Below are 19,969 nucleotides of genomic sequence, written 5' to 3'. Positions count from 1 at the left end.
CAATCTATTTCTAATTTTTTATTCCACATAATCCCAAAAAACAGTGAGAAACTTTTGCCAAGAAAACGATTGCTTACGCCATGAGGATTGTAGGGATTTGTTTACTTCCACTCTCGGTTAGGCAACCTGTTTTGTGTAGCAGCTCTCTCAAAAGAAAGTTACACAAGGGGTTGGGGGTGGAATGACCACACAAGAGGTGGGGAAATATCAACCCATTTAATTAATAAAAAATGATATCAACGCATTGTGTCAAGGTTCCGAACATCCCTTGTAATGCGGCCACTCGTATCAGGACAGGCATATGTTTCATGTAATTAAAAAAAGAAAAGAAAAGAAAAGGCAAAGGGATTTCTAGTGATGGAACAATGGTTGTTAGTACGCGGCGCACTAAAGAGGTGCTTATCTTGGTAGCAGATCTCTCCATAAATATCCTTGAAGGCTGTCAGGGAAATTTCACCAATACGGAGTAAATATTGGCCTGTGCATTTAGAAGAAAAGATATGGGCCTCCCTAAAATTAGGGAAGTGATATATCCGCACCTTTTGATTACTTATTGCTATAAAACGCCCGGTGTGCTATAGATGGAAACAGAGTTTTTTTCCATGTATAAGAATTTGCCATATAGATTAGAGATACATGGAAACACATGGATTTGGTCGAATTGTATCCCGTGTAAAATTTCATTCAATGTACAGTAACTTTGTAAGTGGCAATGTGCAGGGAGGATGATCATTTCATATATGACTCTGATTTCAACAACCAACACAGAGAAATGGAGTCTCCACTCACCATCTCCCATGCAAAAAAAGGCTCCCAACCTTCCTAATTAAATCCAGTCAGAGGCCACACCCATAAAAAGCCATTGCTAGGTAGGCCTCTTCACATATTCTCATTTTATATAATATTATCTTTTTTTTTCTTGATCATGGACTTACGCGTGTATATTTATATGTCAGTTTTTTTTTTTTTTTCTCATGTTTTTGTGAGGGGTGTTGGAGACAAGGCCGCTTGAAGACGAGGTTTGTTTTTATTAAAGAAAGAAATGAAGGTGTTGGGTTTTGGTTTGTTGGCTTGGGGTTTTGCTCTCTTTGTGTTTGAGCCTGCTATTGTTATTGGGGAAACACATGGGCGATGGTCACATGAGACGACATGTGGTAGCCATTCGGAGAGTGAGGATGTTGTCACAGAGATACCAGGCCAACCTAGTGTTGGCTTTCGGCACTACGCTGGTTATGTGACGGTGAACGAGAAGAATGGACGGGCCCTCTTTTACTGGTTCTTCGAGGCCTCGACTCGCCCCGATGAAAAGCCCCTCGTGCTTTGGCTCAGTGGAGGTAAGGAAAATAAATCCTATCCCGGCCCCCTTTTGATGCTATCACCAATGCCCTCTTTGGATACCTACATATAAAAGTTATTTCCTTCCATATACTCGATCTTATAGAAAATGATGACATGCTTTGCTGAGGTAGGAAGCCAGGGTTGGGACGGCTACCCTACATGGGTAGGGCTGTAGGGCCAGTAGTAAGTGGCTTTCTTTGTCCTAGCATCCTCCCAGGCCTGATGGTACTAACTCAATCTTATACATAGTGAGGTAAGCTATCACATGCCATCCATCACATGTGTAAAATAAAATGACTAAAAATCTACATTTAAATCTTTTCTTGGCGGAACCCTAAACCAGGCTTGATGGATGGAAGCCACCTTCCGATTGTCTTACTAAGGTGTTCTCAATGACATTTAGCCAAACTATCACATACACATGGCACAAGTGGAGCCCAAAAAGTGTCACTAACAACCATATATCCTTTTAGCATTTTTCAGTTTCAAATATTGATCATAATAGTTTTAGAAATGGAGATTTATATGGTCCAAGCACGTGTGTATAGTCCAGGGTTTTTTTTAAAATTTATTGTACGACACTCACCATATGATGATCAAAACTGTCCATTTGATGTGCCACAATGTAAATAGGTTGTGCCCCAAAAATCATCTCCATAGGATGATCCCAGGCCTCTGATCTAGATCCCAAAAATCATTTCCATTAACTCATTTCCAAAAGATCAACTTATGGAAATGATTTTTGGGGCACAGCCTATTTACGTTGTGGCACATCAAATGGACGGTTTGGATCATCCTATGGTATGGGTCGTAAGGTCGCTTATGAAAAATACTGGACTATGCGGGCTTTCACAATATAAAAAGGGCAGTGGGATAAATCGACTCCCTAGGTGGATAAATCGACTCCCCAGGTGTCTATCTCTCTCCTCTTTCTCTCTCTAACCTAGAGGAGAGAGAAAGACACATGGGGAGTCGATTTATCACTCCCCTATAAAAACTCTTAGAAATTATATATCTTTTGTATAAAGAAAATTTCCCCTCTTACTTCTTAAGTCTTCAAGTAGTTTTCCTAAATCGATAAACTTATTTTTGTACCTGGCTTTTGATTTAGCGTGGATACATCCTAATAAAACCATAAAATTCATAAATACATCTTTCTTTATCTATACAACATTATTTTTATAACCTTCCCTCCATTCTCTTTTAAAAAGTACCATATGCAAATTCCTACAAAAATTCTAAATAACCACAGCCCGAATATCGTGCCATTGCTCGCCGCCCGTGGTTTTATTTGTCTAGATGTGATCCAAGCGGGTTGAAATGAATGAAGAGTATCTACTAAAACAAATATGATTGCCCAAATAAGATATTCCCTTCATTCTTCCTCTATGTTGTTTACAAGCGTTTATTTACAATATATAGTTCAATCGACCCATCAAAGATATTTATTAATTTCATGTTTCTCTTTTAAAATGTGATAGTAAATTTTGTGTATTTATTGTGTATACTACTTAATTTTTTATTCTAAAATTAAAAAATAGTAGAAAAAGCTTAAATTTAATAAACTAAGGCCTTGTTTGAGTTGCAGGAATCTCTGGAAAATTTGGGAAGAAAAAATATTTCTAAAATTTCCTACTTTTTTAATACCGAAAAAAAAATAGAGAACCCGAACCAACCCTATTCAATTTATATTTAGAGGAACGTGCATTTTTTGAAAATATCGCTCTAAATTAAACTCAATTATATCATTTCCCTCCAAATTTTCCCAGAAAAAAAGACTACTGCCAAAAAATATTTTTCTTGCAATTCAAGCAGGGACTAAGGAGACACAATGGAAAAACAACATGTATTATTGTATTTGTGTTGGGCAGCTTCAAAGAATGGTATATATGTATTAGGAAATGATTTTTTATAGATTTTTTTATGTGGTGTGTATCATTTACTTGCTACCATTTTTTGACCTTCGGGCATTGGTGGATTTTTTTTAGGTTTCGTGCATCTCGGTTGCCTTTTTACCATTATTATAATTAATGGAGTCCAATAAGCAATGGTCCCTAGCAAATCCCCTTCAATTATATAAGATAAAATTAGAAGCTGGCAAATGCCAATAGGGACTAATCTTGGTGGAATCCAAAGAGGCCCTTTTCAACAAGTCAGATGCCGCCATGGCTTCACCCAAGAGTGCCCCCCCCCCCCCCCCCCCCCAGTCAAACACGTTGGACAACGAGAATCACAACTGTGACAAAACAACCGTGTAATTATTTTGCTCGTCTTTGCCGCCCTACCTTTGACTGCTGATCCCCAACCGTCTCATATAATAAACATTACATTGCATCTCCAATTAACCGAATATCTCACAGTTCCAACAATCCTAAAATCTAATAATATACATTTTTGGTGTGGTTTAGTATGGATCATTACATATATATATATATATATATATATATATATATATATATATATATATATATATATATATATATAGGCCCTGTTCGTTTGAGATTGGGACAACCGATTTTGAGCCCCAAACCGATTACGGGGCTCAAACGGTTTGAGTGTTCATGTTCAATAACCATAAATACATCGAATTGGATGTTGGGATTGTTTCATTTTCATGACTTTTAGGCTTGTTCCTTTAAGATTATGACACTGATTCTAAGTCCAAACTGATTACTGGACTCAAAATTACGTTTAGGCACTATTCGTTTGAGATTATGACAACCGACTGTGATTGCCAAAACGATTGTGACTGAATCAAATAATCTATTTGGGACTGACAATCGGTTGTCATAATCTTAAAAGAACAGGCCTTAAGTCCCCGTTCTTTTAAGATTGTGGCAACCGATTGTAGGCCCAAACCAATTACAGGACTCAATATTAAATGCAATTTTCAGTCTAGTAATCAGTTTGGGGCCCACAATGGTTGCCACAATAAGAAATGAAAGGGTCTTAGTGTCATGGGAGATCTAAAATAGGGCCTATCAATTGGATCGTCCAGATTAGTCAAAAGTGGGGCCATCTATGTCCTTCAAGCCCAATAACAAGAAGTACATCTAATTGGAGAAGTACATCAAATGGGGGTTATTCCCTTATTTACATGTAAATCTTAAGTTCTTAAATGACTTTACATGTAAATACTAAGAAGATGAAGAGAAAAGGACTAGCAAGAGACATGGAGAGTAAATAGGAAACGTGCTTCCCATAGATTGGGATACCCGTCACCCATAAAGTGGGAATCGAATTTCCCATAACGTGAGAATCATGTTTCTCACGTTTCCGAAACAGGATTCCTAAAAATCGGGGAATAAAGAAGATTCCCATTTCTGAATTGATTCTTGAGGAATCAAGATTTCCCATTCTGAGTAGAGATTCCTTCTTCCTTGGTATGAACCAATCCTTAGAGTAGAGAGGAGAAGGTGTTGGGAGGAGTTAGATAACATGAGGAGACGAAGGGCACACCCATGGTGTATAGAAGGACTTCAATGAAATCAGATTGGTAGAAGAGAGAGTGGAATGCAGGAGACTCTCACAAAATATACAAGCTTACTCAAACTTCATAGGCAGCAATGAGCTCATTGATTTGCCATTGAGTGGAGTGTGATTCACCTGGTGCAGAAACTCGAGCATGAGTAGAATTGATTGATTCCTCATATGCCAACAATGGATGGAGCTTCTCCCAGATATAAGTCGATCAGCTCCGCCTCATTCCATGTTTGATCACTGCTATCTAATCTTGAACCCTAGATTGGAATCTTGGGGTCATAGTTCGTTTCGATTTGAGTTGGCATGATTGGAGGAACCAAAGATGGAGGAAAGGCCAGGAGGGGTGGCGGAATGAAATGGTATTCTCTGGACTTACAAATGTGGTGATTGGAAACAAGGTTTCAAATTTCGGTTTCAGAATGCATTTCGGTCCTCTCGGAAACCAAAATTTCGAAATTTCAGCCGAAATCCCACGAAATCAAATAGATGTCTATTTTTTCTCTAACAGAATTTCGACCAAAATTACCGAAATTTCGGCTGAAATTTTAGGAAAATATTAGATAATTATAAAAAATCAAGATTTTTGGGTGAAATCCCTTAAATTTCGGAGGAAATTTCGGGATAAACGAAATTTCGAATTTTTGGCCGAAATAAACTACTATTTCAGGTATTATCAATTTCGGTGTCGTTCTCGACCGAAACCCGAAATTTCGGTCGAAATTTAAAACCTTGATTGGAAATAAACTCTGGTACATAAAAGACAAGCTAAAAGAATGGAATCTCAATATGAAGGGAGAGGGTTGGAAAAGAAGGCAGAGATGATAGCAAGAGTAAAGGAAATTGCAATGAAGGACGAAAGGGTCATAGTGAGCTTGGAGGAGCTTGTAGAGACGGGAGAGTTAAAAGAAGTACTCAAGTGGATGATCCTAAAGGAGGAAATTGTCTGAAGACAAAAATCAAGCGGGAAATGGTTAAGAGTAGGAGACAAAAATATATCATACTTCCATGTGATTGCCAATTGGAGGACGAGGGGGGACCACATTAGTGCGCTACAGGTAGACGGGAGGAGAGTGGAGGACAAAGACTCAATAGCGAAGGAGATGGTAACATACTATAAGGATCTGTATTCCATGGATGGTGTGGAGCATCCTAAACTAGATGATGTGCCATTCGGTGTAATGGAGGACAAGGAGAAGGAGAACCTCGAAAAAGCTTTTGAGGAGCTAAGTAAGGCTATCTATGCAATGAGAAGGGATAAAGCCGCTAGACTGGATGACTTCTGTCTAGCATTCTTTCAGAACTGCTGGGAATTCGTCGAAGGTGACATATTTAAATTCTTTAAGGAGTTCTATGAGGGAGAACTGGAAAAGGAGACGTGAGTAACCTTCATTGTACTTGTACCAAAAGTGCAACGAGCTCTGAATATTAGGGAATTCCGACCAATCAATTTAGTGGGGTGCCTATATAAGGTTTTGGTGAAGGTAATGGTAGAGAGGTTAAAGAAGGCTTAACAAATTTAATATCTAGCAACCAATCAGCTTTTGTAGGTGGATGACGAATCTTAGACTATTCGATGATTGCAAATGAGGTAGTAGATAATTACCTAAAGAAAGGGGAAAAAGAAATTATTTGCAAGCTAGATATGGAGAAGGCATACAATAGGGTGGAGTAGGACGGCCTGGAATATGTTATGAAAAGAATGAGCTTTGTAGAAGATGGAGAGGATGGATTAAGCGGTGTGTATCTTCTGCATGGTTTTCAGTGTTGGAATATGGCACTCCTAGCGGGTTCTTTGATGCAGGTGCATTTATGTCATTCGAAGGCCCAGAACTCCAGAACCATGATCGGACCATTTTGGACTGTCGGATAAAAAAACCGGAAGACACGGATCTGTGATCGAGACTATATTATGCCAAATCTTGTTTTTCTGAGGCCAATCAATAAAAGATCATTTAGATATCGGACTACGCTATAATCGGCAGTTTTTGTTTCACAAGGATCCAATATTTAGTTAATTTAGTTTTATTTATACCAGGAATTTTCTTATTGGCTCAAAAAGAGGTTGTCATAGTTGAAATAGGATTTTTATTTTGCTTTTGAGTTGGACGAATTTAGGAGAGAGATTTTAGGATATTTTTGTGTTTTCTTTTTCCTAGTTTGAGTGGAATTAGGAAACATAATCAAAGTAGGATTTGCCATGAGAGTCTATAAATGCATGCATGTAAACCAATTCTCATGGTTGATGGTTGAGTTTTATGAATAAAATTTGAGTGTTTTGTTAGGAATTGAATTCCTTTTATCTTCCGTCTTCTTCTTGGATCAAGGCTGCAACCCAAACCAAGATTTGTGTTTCAATCCTTCCCTCCATCTAATTTTTGGCTTGACTGGATACCAGCAGCCCATCCATTGAAGTAGCCCCTTTCCTGCATCCTGTCACCACCACCACCCTTTCTATCTCCATATGAAGCTCTTGTCGAACAGCAGCAACCCAGCTTGTCGTGGCCTTTCTTCATTCCACCCGAAACTTATTTCCATTAACCAACCCATAACCAGTTTTGAATGCAACCCATCAGCCCCTAAAAACCAGTCCCCAAACTGATTTAACCAGTCCACGACACCTAGTTTTGCCACCTACTTTCAGCACCGGAACCCACAACCCAATACCCCTCTAACACCCCACATATGACCCGTGACTCACCTAACAGTCCCATATTACATCACCCAAGGTCCCTAAATATAGTAGCAAGAAACCTTTCTCTAATCGCCTGTTAACAGCCCATTCTAACCTCCTTACTATCAGCCACCCCTTGTGTTTAACCTATCACTTCCTCCGTTTTTGGTTGCTCAAGAGATCACCCACAAGATAGCCAATTTTCCACCCACTACTTTGCATCTTATACTGCAAGCCATAAGCCCCTTTCAAACAGGCACTAGCCTTCCACCTTAACTTTGGTCGATCCACCCAAACCTTAGAAGCAGGAACCTTCTCTCAGGGTGCCGCTCCCACCTCGGAAACTCGATTCGGTACTCCTTAGGAAGGAGCGCGACCCCAGAGAGACGAGAACTGCTCTAATGACGATCGCAGCCTACTTCTATTACTCTACAAGTCCCGCCATCACTATCTTCCTTACATCAAACTCTTTCAACTCTTCAAAGTACTTCATTGGAGCAAGCACAAAGGCTTGTGCATCTTCAGAAGGCACGATGAATGAGTGACACAAATGAAAATGGTTAGAAACTGTTATTTTTTGATGTACTTGAATTTTGAAAGATATATAAAGAAAATATTACACACACGCTCCCATGACGCTCCCAAACTTAGACTCTTCTAGACCCACGCTTCCCCGCCCCCGCCCCCGCCCCCGCCCCCGCTTCGTGCTTCTAAAACCCAAACAACCCCCTCCTTTTTTCCCTAACCTTCAACCAAGACTCACTTCACCCATTTAACCATTTCTTGTTTTGCAATAACCTATCCTCCAACTTTGGATCGAAAATCAGATGTTCTGACACCTTTGAACAATCTGTTGTTGCAAGATCCCGATACCCCTGGTTCTATGACCCTTGTGAGATCTGATAAGCTCATGCAGAAAGCATTGTAGACGGGAATTCGGAAGTTGCCATTTTGTGGGTGGAAATCATTTCAAACTAAGGCGGTGTAGGAAATTCTGTTGTAGTTGGCCAACCGAACAGCCAAAAAGAATTTCCACTTGCGGTCCTTTTCAACTTTGAAAGAAATTCTACAGCAGCGCAGCAGAAGCAAAACGGAAAGCAGAGAGACCGACCGCTTAGTAACCTCAGCTCGTGAAAGGGGGTGGGGCACATCCTAACAGGGGCCAGACCGCTTAGCAACCTCAGCTGGTGAAGGGGCGTGGGGCACATCCTAACAGGGGGTAGATTTATCAATTCCCATTCTGAGTCCAAAACTCATTAATGGACTTAATTTTTGTCCAATAGTCAGTTTTGGACTTGCGATCGGTTCTCAAAATCCAAAACAAACAGGGCCTAAACTATTCTGATTTCCAACTCTATAGAGATCTTGCATGAGATATCGTGATTTGTTGCTCATCTTGATAGCTAGCTTCTTTTTGGTATGGTGACATATGTGTCAATGTTGCAGGTCCTGGGTGTTCTTCGGTGGGCTACGGTGCAACACAAGAGATCGGTCCCTTTATTATTGATTCAGGCGAGGGAGGGCTTAAATTCAATCCTTATTCATGGAATAGAGGTCCTCAAATAAAATTATACACGCATGCATTGCACACATACTAATATTAGTTAGAAACCAATGCTACTCGGATAAGAACTTGGCCAAGGTAATTAAAAAACAGTTGATCGGGTGAGTGAATGCTTGACATGGTCAAATTTTCATTAACTCAAGTGAGTCAAAAGAGATTTTAATTTTATTAGTAGGGCAAAATTCAGACTTTGAAGAAAACTCCTCCAAAGTAAAAAAGGAGTCGGCTCTGACGAGTGTATATAAGGAATTGCTAGCATCCATTGCAAAAGGCATTTCACTTCTAGTCTATCGCATGTCAGCCAGCCACCTCATGAATGGAGACAAGAGCTGTTGTCTTCATTCACGAGGTGGCTGGTCTGATATGCGACAGACCAGCCGTGAAATGCCTTTTGCGATGGACCCTAGCAAATCCCACACACACACACACACACAGAGGAAAGTGTTCCTGAGCTATAGCTCAGATAAGCTATAACTCAGAAACACATGTGGCTCCACATTTTTGGGGGATCTAATGCATTCATTTGGAAGGCCCTTCCATGGATAGGGTGTACCAAAAATCAGCGCTTTAGGATCATCCTAACCTTGCCATTTGTGGAAGGAAAAAATGAGCAGAAATATGGACACACATTGTTTGTCCATTTTTCCCTCTACCTTTGATTAGGGCTGCAACTCGGGTCGGGCGGGTCGGGTTTTGGAGAACCCAACCCTACCCAAGAAATATCTCGGGTCGGGTCGGGTCAGGTTTTTTTTCGGAAAACCCACTATTCCCAAACCCGGCCCGACCCATGATAAATCTCGGGTCGGGTCGGGTTTTTTCACGTTGACGCAATTTTTTAAGGAAAATTCTTGTTTGGCAAGGCAACTCAACTCATAGAAGCAGAAATTACACTTGAATCAAACAATGATGTAATTACACTCACATTATACTTGAATCAAACAATGTTGTAATTACACTCACATTATACTTGAATCAAACAATGTTGTAATTACACTCACATTATACTTGAATCAAACAATGTTGTAATTACAATCAAACAATGCTGAATCAAACACTCGAATCAACTCAACTCATAGAAGCATAAATTACACTCACATACAATAACAGTGGGTGCGTGGGTTTTCACTTTTAACTTTTAACTAACAATAGAAAAAAATGTACATACTATAACTTATGTAACTCGGGTTGGGTCGGGTCGGACCCCTTCAAACCCGGCTCGACCCGAGATTTATGCGGGCTTTTGAATGCTCAACCCGGCTCGACCCGAAACCCATGAAACCTGAACCCAACCCAAGCTATTTTTGGGTCGGGTCGATGCGGGTCGGGTAAAACCCGGCTTGAGTTGCAGCCCTACCTTTGATTGGGTTAGGATGATTATACATGGCTGATTTTCGGTACATACCCTATCCATGGAACGGCCTTACAACATAGCTACATACCCTATTTATATGAGCTTGCTCAGCTATCTGAGGTATCTCTCAGAAACCTTTATCCGATATATATATATGAGGAAAGTGTTTCTACTCGGTCCCCTAGATAAGCTTATCTACTCCTCCCTTTAAAAAAATACAGTGGGCCCACGCTGTTTGGATGATCCAAAGCATTCATTTGATAGGTCTTAACATAGATAGGGTGTGCCCAAAAAATCAGCACCAAAGGGTCATCCTAGCCCTTCGTTTTGTTGGGCACACCGTGTCCAAAATGGACGCATATAAACGTGGACGTTTATATGTGTCCATTCTGGGCACCACAAGGCACTACAAAACGAAGGGCTAGGATGACCCTTTGGTGCTGATTTTTTGGGCACACCCTATCTATGTTAAGACTTATCAAATGAATGCTTTGGATCATCCAAACAGCGTGGGCCCACTGTATATTTTTAAAGGGAGGAGTAGATAAGCTTATCTAGGGGACCGAGTAGAAACACTTTCCTCTATATATATATATATATATATATATATATATATATATATATATATATATATATATATATAGAGGAATAAGATTGTACGCTCGACCGTACCTAAAGTTAGGTACGGTAGAGTGCCAAATCACATGGGTCCCCCATTTTTGGTGAGCATCTAAAACCATTCATTTGCAAGGCCCCATCATAGATAGGGTGCATACCAAAAATCAGCTCCATAGGATCATCCTAACCCATCCATTTGTGGAGGCCAAAATGGACAGACAGTGTTTGTCCACAAATCTGCCCATTTTGGCCTCCAGTTTTGGAGGGGTTAGGATGATTCAATGGTGCTGATTTTTGGTTTGCACCCTATCTATGATGGGGCCTTGCAAATGAATGGTTTAGATGCCCACCAAAAATGGGGGACCCATGTGATTTGGCACTCTACCGTACGGTCGAGTGTACAATCCTTTTCCTCATATATATATATTCTGTGTCGATCATTGCTTGAGTCAATCAAGGTAAAAAATGTCGACTTGCATGACATGGTCCAATGGGTTGCGCTTGTTGCTGGTTTTTGAAAGGGCGCCCTCAAGTTTAGCATTCCTCTGTCTCTATACACGCACACATGACATAGAAATGCAGATTGATTTGATTGCCAATACTTGAATGATCATAAATTGTCCTGTTCCCATGGTGCATGATGCAGAAGCTAACATGTTATTTCTAGAATCTCCCGTTGGTGTTGGTTTTTCATACTCAAACACAACGAGTGACTACAAAATACTTGGAGATGAATTCACAGGTGCGACGCACACATATATTAAAAGCTTACAGATACTTGATAGAATGTGGGATTATGAAGTCTTACTAAGATGCTTTGCTTTGTATTTTGGCTAATTGTTGTGGATTAGCGAATGATAGTTATACCTTCCTGCACAAATGGTTCAACAAATTTCCATCATATAGAAATCAAAATTTCTATATTGCCGGCGAGAGCTATGCAGGTACTTTTGCTTTTATAATCCTTCCATGAATTTCATACTGATGGATGTGGTTCTTTAGGACTGATAGTATTTTTTTTTTGTTAGGTACTGATAGTATTATTTGATATACCTAAACAGGAAAATATGTTCCCGAGTTAGCTGAGCTCATTTGTGATATGAACAAGGATCCTTCTTTATACATTGATCTCAAGGGTTTCTTGGTATGATCGTTACTGGTACCTGACAAACATTGATCTTCTTGTTATCCTCTAAAAATTATTTGCAGAAGAAATTTCCATGTATATGCTGTTATCTTCATAGGATTATATGCAAATAATGTTTTATATAGTTTTTATATTTGACGGCTTCCAAAGTGGCCTTTGTTGCCCCATTTACAAAGAAGATTAACGCAAAAAGACTTATTTGAGAGTAGGGACCAACTTTGGTGGTAAACGAAGGGCTTGCCATCTCTTACTGCCACAAATTTTGTGCTCTGCTTCACTCACCAAGCATACTAGAACATGGTGAAAAAACTCAAGAGTGCATTTGATACATACACCCATTTGCAATTTGAGTGAAATAGCCTCAATTTACACCCAAATTGCAATTTGGGTGTTCTCTTCCACCACTCTAAAACACAATTGCATGCCATTGCTGGGTAGTTTTATTTTCCCCTGGTTTTAATTTTACGTAGGAATCTGGTTTTTAACATTGTCCCCTGTACTCTTTAGAACACATCATGAGAGTATGATACTTAATGGTAGCATCTGAATTTTCTAAGAGAGCCAATATTTTACAGTCTATCCATTTTTGCTACTATGTTTACTATCAAAGACTGAGCACGTAACAAGGAAATGTCAAGCAGGATCTCTTTTAGTACCTATTATTACCACTACTAAACTCATGTTAACTCAGTTGGGCAATCCCGAAACATCCGATGCTCATGACTGGGAAGGTATGGTCGATTATGCATGGAGCCATGCCATTGTGTCGGATGAAACTCACAAAATCATCAAAGAGAGCTGCAATTTTGGCAGCAACGACACTTGGAGCAATGAAAAGTGCACCAAAGGCGTGGATGAAGTTCTGAGTCAGTATGGTCAAATCGATATCTATAGCATCTATACATCAGTGTGCATAATAAACAACTCAACGGGTTTGGACAACAACAGAATGCAAGCTATGTTCACATCTTCATCTAAGATGGTGAGCAATATTCTACCAAATTACTCTGATTCTCTTGTTAGTACTATTGTTTTGTAATGCAGGATAACTGTAATGTAATGTGCACCTGTAGAGTTTGAACTTATCAAGAGTCTGGCAATCAATCTCTCATAGGACTTGTGGGAATCCAATCTCATATCGTATCATCTAGATTTCTATTTTGTATGCATGAACTGACTGAGTTATGCAAGACTTTTGCATATTTCAGTTATATTTCCATTTATTTGGTCATCTTAAAAGTTGATGATTGTGCTTATACAGATGCCAAGGATCCTGGGAGGTTATGATCCGTGCCTTGATAATTATGCAGAAGTTTTCTACAATAGAGCTGACGTTCAGAAGGCCCTCCATGTTAGTGATGGTCACCTCCTCAAGAACTGGAGCATCTGCAAGTAATCTCTCTCTCTCTCTCTCTCTCTCTCAAAAGCATAGAACATTCTTTGAAATATAGATGCCGCAGAAGTCGATGGATATTAATGTCATTTCCCATAAGTTAGGGAGATTTTTGTAATTTGATCATATCAATACAAGGAGAAAGAAGCCCGTGAATATTAATTGAAGTGTTATCAAAATGTAACTATTGCATGACTGTTGATGCAGTAATGAGATATTTCATGGATGGAAAGATTCAAAGCCGTCTGTGTTGGACATATACAAGAAGCTCATTGCAGCTGGACTTCGAATATGGGTCTATAGGTATGACCATAAATTTACTTTGCATTAATTTGTAAGATAGAAATGGGCTGATTTCTTTGAGGGGTTTTATCTACAGTGGAGATACAGATGGAAGAGTTCCAGTATTGTCTACAAGATACAGTTTGGGTGCCTTAGGACTACCAATCACTGGCTCATGGAGGCCTTGGTACCACAAGAAACAGGTAATCTTTAACATGCCAAATATGATCTTTTCTTGTATGGGAAATGATTTCAGCGCTCCAATGGTTTGATAAACATGGGCTCCCATGTTTGTCGTGTAGTATTTAAAGGGATTTAAGAGCTTTTTGAGAACCCTAATATCCCTCAAACAGCCCTTTAAATATTACACGACAAACATGGGAGCGCATGTTTATCAAAACATTAGAGCGGTGAAATCATTTCCCTTCTTGTATTCTCTGATGTATGTATTTGTGTGTATGCATGTAATTTTGTAGCTGACCATGTTGGATTTCAGGTAAGTGGTTGGCTACAGGAATACAAAGGGCTCACTTTTGCAACATTTAGAGGAGCTGGCCACGCCGTGCCTATTTTCAAACCAAGCGAATCCTTGGCTTTCTTCTCATCATTCCTCGCCGGAGAATCCCTACCACTCCAACCATGAATAATAACCTTTCATCGCTTATTTGATCCTCCATTCCCGACTTCTTAAACGGATGCGATTTTCTATGTGTCGTATCGTTTTACAGTAGTTAAGTATAAGAAAGACATTATAATGTTGCAGGGACCATAAAAGTATCAAAGCATATTTCTTTGTAAGCTCTTATATCTTGCATCAAACATTGATCAATTATTGACTTTCATCTGCTATATCTATGTTTCGAATTCTAGAATGAACTCATTCTTATAGATACTTCTTTTTTTGTTAAATCATATTTCCATCCAGAAGCCAATTATTGGGAAAATGCATGTTGATTATTCAATAGATTGATTTTAAATGAAAGGATACTTTCATTTGAATGGGTGCTTTCATGTCAACGCAATTTCTTCATTAATTATCCTATTTTGATATGCTAGGAATATTTTAATTTTCTGAAATTTTCCCAATATATGCTTCGAAATATCCGATGTGACAGACTTCAAACCTTAATTACTCGACATGAATATATTGGCACAGTGAAGTAACAACTACCTGAATCATATGGATTCTACATGCCTTTCATCAGTGCAACACTAAAAGCAGGCGGAGCCAACAAAATGTATCTCATTGAGCTGCATCTTCCGGCATCATTTGCCTTATGATATTAGTTTTTTTTAAAGAGAGGAGAAAATACTCATCCAAAAAGTAATTGAAAAGTGTAGTTATCAAGCACACCATAGCAATATTTATGGTATTTTATTTATTTTTTATTTATAGGGAAATAATGGCGGAGTTAGGTTGTCTCAATTTTTATTTATAAATGATTAAATAATGGGAAAGTTCCTCAAAAATTGAGTTATAATCATGGTTTTAAATTTCGACCGAAATCCGAAATTTCGGATGGGGACCGAAACCGAAATTTGGCGAAATTTTGAATTTCGGTCCGAAATTTCAAGAAAATGCAATTTTTTTTAAAAAAGAAATGTTACAAAATTTCAGTTGAAATTTCAAAATGAATTAAACAAGCTTTTTTAATTATTACCAAATTTCGGTTGAAAATTTGAAATTTTAGGGGTCCGAAACCGGTACTGAAACCGAAATTTTAAACCATGGTTATAATGGAGAAATTACTTCAAAATGACGCCATTATGACATTTCACGTTTGTGTGGCGTCGTACGATTAAAAAGATCAAAATGCCCTTCTTTTTAATTTTTTTTCTTCTAATTTTTCGTCTCCTCCACCATCTATGACAGCTCAAAAGAGGAGGAGGAGGAGGTTGAAGAAGAAGAGGAAGAGGAAGAGAAAGAAGAGGCAAAAGAAGAAGAAGAATAATAAAAAGAAGAAGAAGAAGATGCAGCAGAAGAGGAATAAGAAAAATGGAAGACGGTAGAAAAATTAAGAAGAAGAAGAATCGACTCCGGAAAAGCTGAACGACACCGGAAAAAATGGAAAAAAAAAGTGGAAGACGAAGAAATAGTTGGGGTCGTGTCGATCAGATTTAGGGTCGTCTAGGTGAGAATTGGGGACATGTCAGTGCGATTTGTGGCCAACTTGGTCAAATGTGTGGTTTGCCCCACATCCCACTGAGTTGACCCCAAATCTCACTGACACGGCCCAACCTTCCCTTCTTCTTCTTTTCTCAAATTTTTGGCATATTCCATTTTTTTTCACGTTGATTCTTTTTTTTCGTTCTTCCTTTTCTCTTTCATTTTTTTCTGCTATCGATTCCTTTTTTTCCTTCTTCTACCTTATCTTTCAAGTTACAACAATGGTTGTCGGCAATGGTTGAGGTGAAAAAATAGAAAAAGTTAAAGAAGTAGAGGGCATTTTGGTCTTTTTCACTAAACAGTGTCAAGCAAACATGAAATGTCATAATGGTGTCTTTCTGAAGTAATTTCTCCATCGTAAAACAATTTTCGAGAAACTTTTTCTTAAATAAATGGGTAGCGGGGAAGAAAAAGAGGCAAACATCATTTCCCATAAAGTAAATCCCTATTTTTTTCTTTATGTAGGCACACCAAGTGTCGTGTACTTCCTCCCTCCCTCCCTCTCAAACATAATCGACACCACCCATATCTCTCTCACACAAAAGGGAGAGAGAGAGAGAGAGAGAGAGAGAGAGAGAGAGAGAGAGAGAGAGAGGAAAATAAAATAGTTGAATGAGTGGAAGTTCTCTTCAACCTCTCTACTCATTGTTGTTGGTGGTGTATGTAAATCAGTACTTTTGGGATTCATAACACACCATAAAATACCGTGATATCATAAGATGAAAACGCAATCAATAGAAGTAGTAATCCTGCAGAATTGAATTGTAAACAAAAACAATGAAGAAGTCGCTTATTGATTCATGCGTGAATTTGTATTCACTATCTTTAAGGAAAATCTCACCCACACTGTGGTGAATCAATAGTGCAGATGGGCGGATTGGTGTATGCTTCCAGGATACATCAATTCCCGCTCTAGAGGTGTGCACTCACATAGCCTAGATGCCTTTCAAACTCACTTATGTTTGCCGATTGCCTCGATCAGAAAATAATGGGAGGAAAAAAATCGTAAAAGAGAAACCATAAAGATCGGAAAAGAGAAACCAACCCTTTTTCCTTTCATATATTCCTCTTTATTCTCTCTGCAAAACCATTTTTAATGACAGTTAAAGGACATTCGATTTGCGTAACATCGCGCCTTAATCGTGCAAAAGCGTTTCTGAATGGCCCACTAAATCATGTGTGTGGTATAGCCAAAAGTGTTAGAGTGTATGCCCTAAAAGCCGGTCCATTGTCGTATTGAAACTTTAATTTATTGATTCATGACATCTATTGGGTACTTATTGGAGTGTGTGATGTGCTTCGTGACACACATTTATCCTTAGGCAGCATCGTAGGATTGGTCATGTACATAGATTATGTGGCAGGGAGATATGACCTTCCAGTTCTTTGCAGACTTAGAATGATCCTTGTTGGGGTTGATATTTGATATCTAGTACCTTCACATAACCAATATCAATCTTGCCTCCATAGGGGTGAACTATCTCAGTCACTAGGGTAGTTGATCATAAGCAGGTGGCAGGGAGATATGACCTTCCGGTTCTTTGCAGTCTTAAAATGATTCTTGTTGGGATTGATATTTGATATCTGGTACCTTCACACAATCAGTATCAATCTTGCCTCCATACATGCATTGGGGTGAACAATCTCTATCACTAGGGTAGTTGATCATAAGCAAGTGGAATGGGTGTGATGATTGGATCGCGCACTGAACGGATCACTTACAGAATAACCTGTGGATACATATTTGGATAAGGTTATTCTATCAGACAGGACCCTTAGACATGTCCTTAGACCTGAGGGGTCGTTTTGATATGTGGGCATGATTAAGAGTGGCAAAATTGGCCGAACTGAATCGAAACCGAGCCGAAATATCGATTTCGTTTTGGCTTAACCAAACAGATTCAAATTTCGATTTGGTAGAACCAAACTGTTCGGTTTCGGTTTGAACCTATAAGAATCAAGAAAGAGCTCTATTAAAGGTCTCTTTCACCATCTTTCTTCTTCCTCCTCTCTTCCCTTAGCTATTAGGGTTGCTGCAAAACAAAAAGAGAGTGAAAGTGAATTGCAAAAAAGAACCGAAATCTTGAACCAGTTCAGTTTGGACATATATATGTTCGGTTTCGGTTTCGGTTTGGAGTGTAAGAATGTTTGGTTCAGCTCGGTTTGGGGGGTCAAACTGAACCGAAACCAAACCGTTGTCACCCCTAGGAGTACCTTATGGCTTTATTTTATCTAACTGTAGTCCCCAGTTTTGGATTGCTTAAGGGTAGTGCATAGGGAGCTTACCTATGCAAACACCCAGAAAGTTGCTTATCGTCGACAACCGAAAAAGTTTTCTAGTGAGTTGGTTGGTACAGTTTTGTTCCTCTCCGACTGACGAGTCACCCCCTAAAGTTTCAAGTCGATTCAAAAGCCAGAGAGGGAGAACAAAGCTTTCAAAGTTGAATCGCAGTTTACACAAAATGCCATTCAACTTTGAAAGCTTCGTTCTCCCTCTCTGGTCGTCGGACCGACTTGAAACTTTAGAGGGTGACTCGTCGGCCAAAGATGAATAAAACAGTACCAACCTGTGAGACCCGATCCCGCGAGAGGGGTACAGCATGTGACCAGCCTCTCTTGGTCTCTCGTACCCACGTGGTTGGCGTGTGCCGTCTATTATTAATTTAATTCATCTTTTCCGTGAACTTGGGATCACTAAAGCAATCCGAACTCCACGCAAAAGAGAATGACAGAGTCGCCACCTAGATGAGAGATCCAGGACCAGTAAATGACCAGAAATATAGATTCGTTACTTAATTACGAGAATGGAAGGTATGAGGAGTTACCACCACAAGCACTATTCTTGCCTGATAATCCGGTCTTCAATTCCAAAAGTTAACTCTCTTGATTTCTTTTAAATGCTTCATTTAACTCTTTATTAATGTGCGAACTACGTGATATGCATCCTAAAATCTAATTTCAATGTATTCCCTAATGTGTATCTTGATTTTCTTAATTTTTTTGGATTCAATCTAAGTGAATGTTCTCCTAAAATTCTAATTGAGGAAAATCCTATATATTTAGTTAAGAATTTATAAAAAAAATTAATATACAAAACCCCATCATTTGTGGTGGGCCAACTCGTGCTCGGTATGTCATTCAAAGCATCCAAAGCTGCCTACGTCTTCAAGCTTCACTGGAATCAGAGTCGATCGTAGTTCGGTGCCTGAACTAAGCTACATGCCTAAGATATCTAGGATACCAATCTAGACTGGAATGACTGTTTCAACAGTTTACAAGAGATTATTTAATTCAAGTTGAGTAGATTTTACTATCACAGGACTCCATTAAAGATGCTATATGGTCTTATCTAAGTCCAAGACATCCATTAGACTGATGTAGGTGAACCTACATTCTAGGTAACTAGGCTTGTCCTATGGAAAAAATGGGTAACTGGTGTAACTAGATCTATGACTCAATTGCTAATAATAGCAATCGGTCGTGATGAGGCTGAACTCCCTAACTCTAGGACTCTTTAAGACCTAATATGTGACGTAAGTGTTCCTAAAGGGGCTCTAAAGGTTTATACGAAGGAGACACCGTTATCCAACGGTTCGAAAAGCATGGATCAAATGATCTTAATTTATTAAGTTAATGATTTTCAATTTTTTAAAGATTTTCGATTCCTAACATCTAAGGAATACCAATGGCTCTATTATTGGCAAGTTTCAGCCTTGAGTTGCATTCATAAAAGGGAATCGTGCTTTCTATCCTTGCATAATTTAACACGTAAGTTATAGTATGTTATTGCCTGGTATATTTCTCAGGATTTACGTGGACAGTGGACCTCGGAGCCAACAACATATTATAATTTAAATGCTCAAATTATTAATGATTGATCGCAATTAAGATATGATTATGAACGCAATCTTGGCGATTAAATTATCATAGCATTGCAAATTAGCAAAGGAAATCA

The 19,969-nt window shown here is 39.0% G+C and overlaps 1 protein-coding gene across 1 annotated transcript; it reads left to right on the top strand.

Annotated features, from left to right (window-relative positions):
- The first annotated feature begins 477 nt into the window (after positions 1 to 477).
- Positions 478 to 14,719, top strand: SCPL32 (serine carboxypeptidase-like 32). Its single transcript, XM_077387118.1, has 10 exons — positions 478 to 1,334; positions 8,939 to 9,046; positions 11,672 to 11,767; positions 11,877 to 11,969; positions 12,087 to 12,169; positions 12,864 to 13,154; positions 13,434 to 13,564; positions 13,773 to 13,868; positions 13,945 to 14,050; positions 14,344 to 14,719. Exons 1-10 carry the CDS (start codon positions 1,043 to 1,045, stop codon positions 14,488 to 14,490), a joined length of 1,443 nt encoding a protein of 480 aa, XP_077243233.1. The 5' UTR covers positions 478 to 1,042; the 3' UTR covers positions 14,491 to 14,719.
- The last annotated feature ends 5,250 nt before the right edge of the window (positions 14,720 to 19,969 follow it).

This window comes from Tasmannia lanceolata, unplaced genomic scaffold (assembly GCF_043159265.1).
Source record: "Tasmannia lanceolata isolate RefF3 unplaced genomic scaffold, GAP_Taslan_0.1 ptg000008l, whole genome shotgun sequence".
In the NCBI taxonomy this organism is placed as follows: domain Eukaryota; kingdom Viridiplantae; phylum Streptophyta; class Magnoliopsida; order Canellales; family Winteraceae; genus Tasmannia; species Tasmannia lanceolata.
This window is presented reverse-complemented; position numbering and strand designations above follow the sequence as displayed.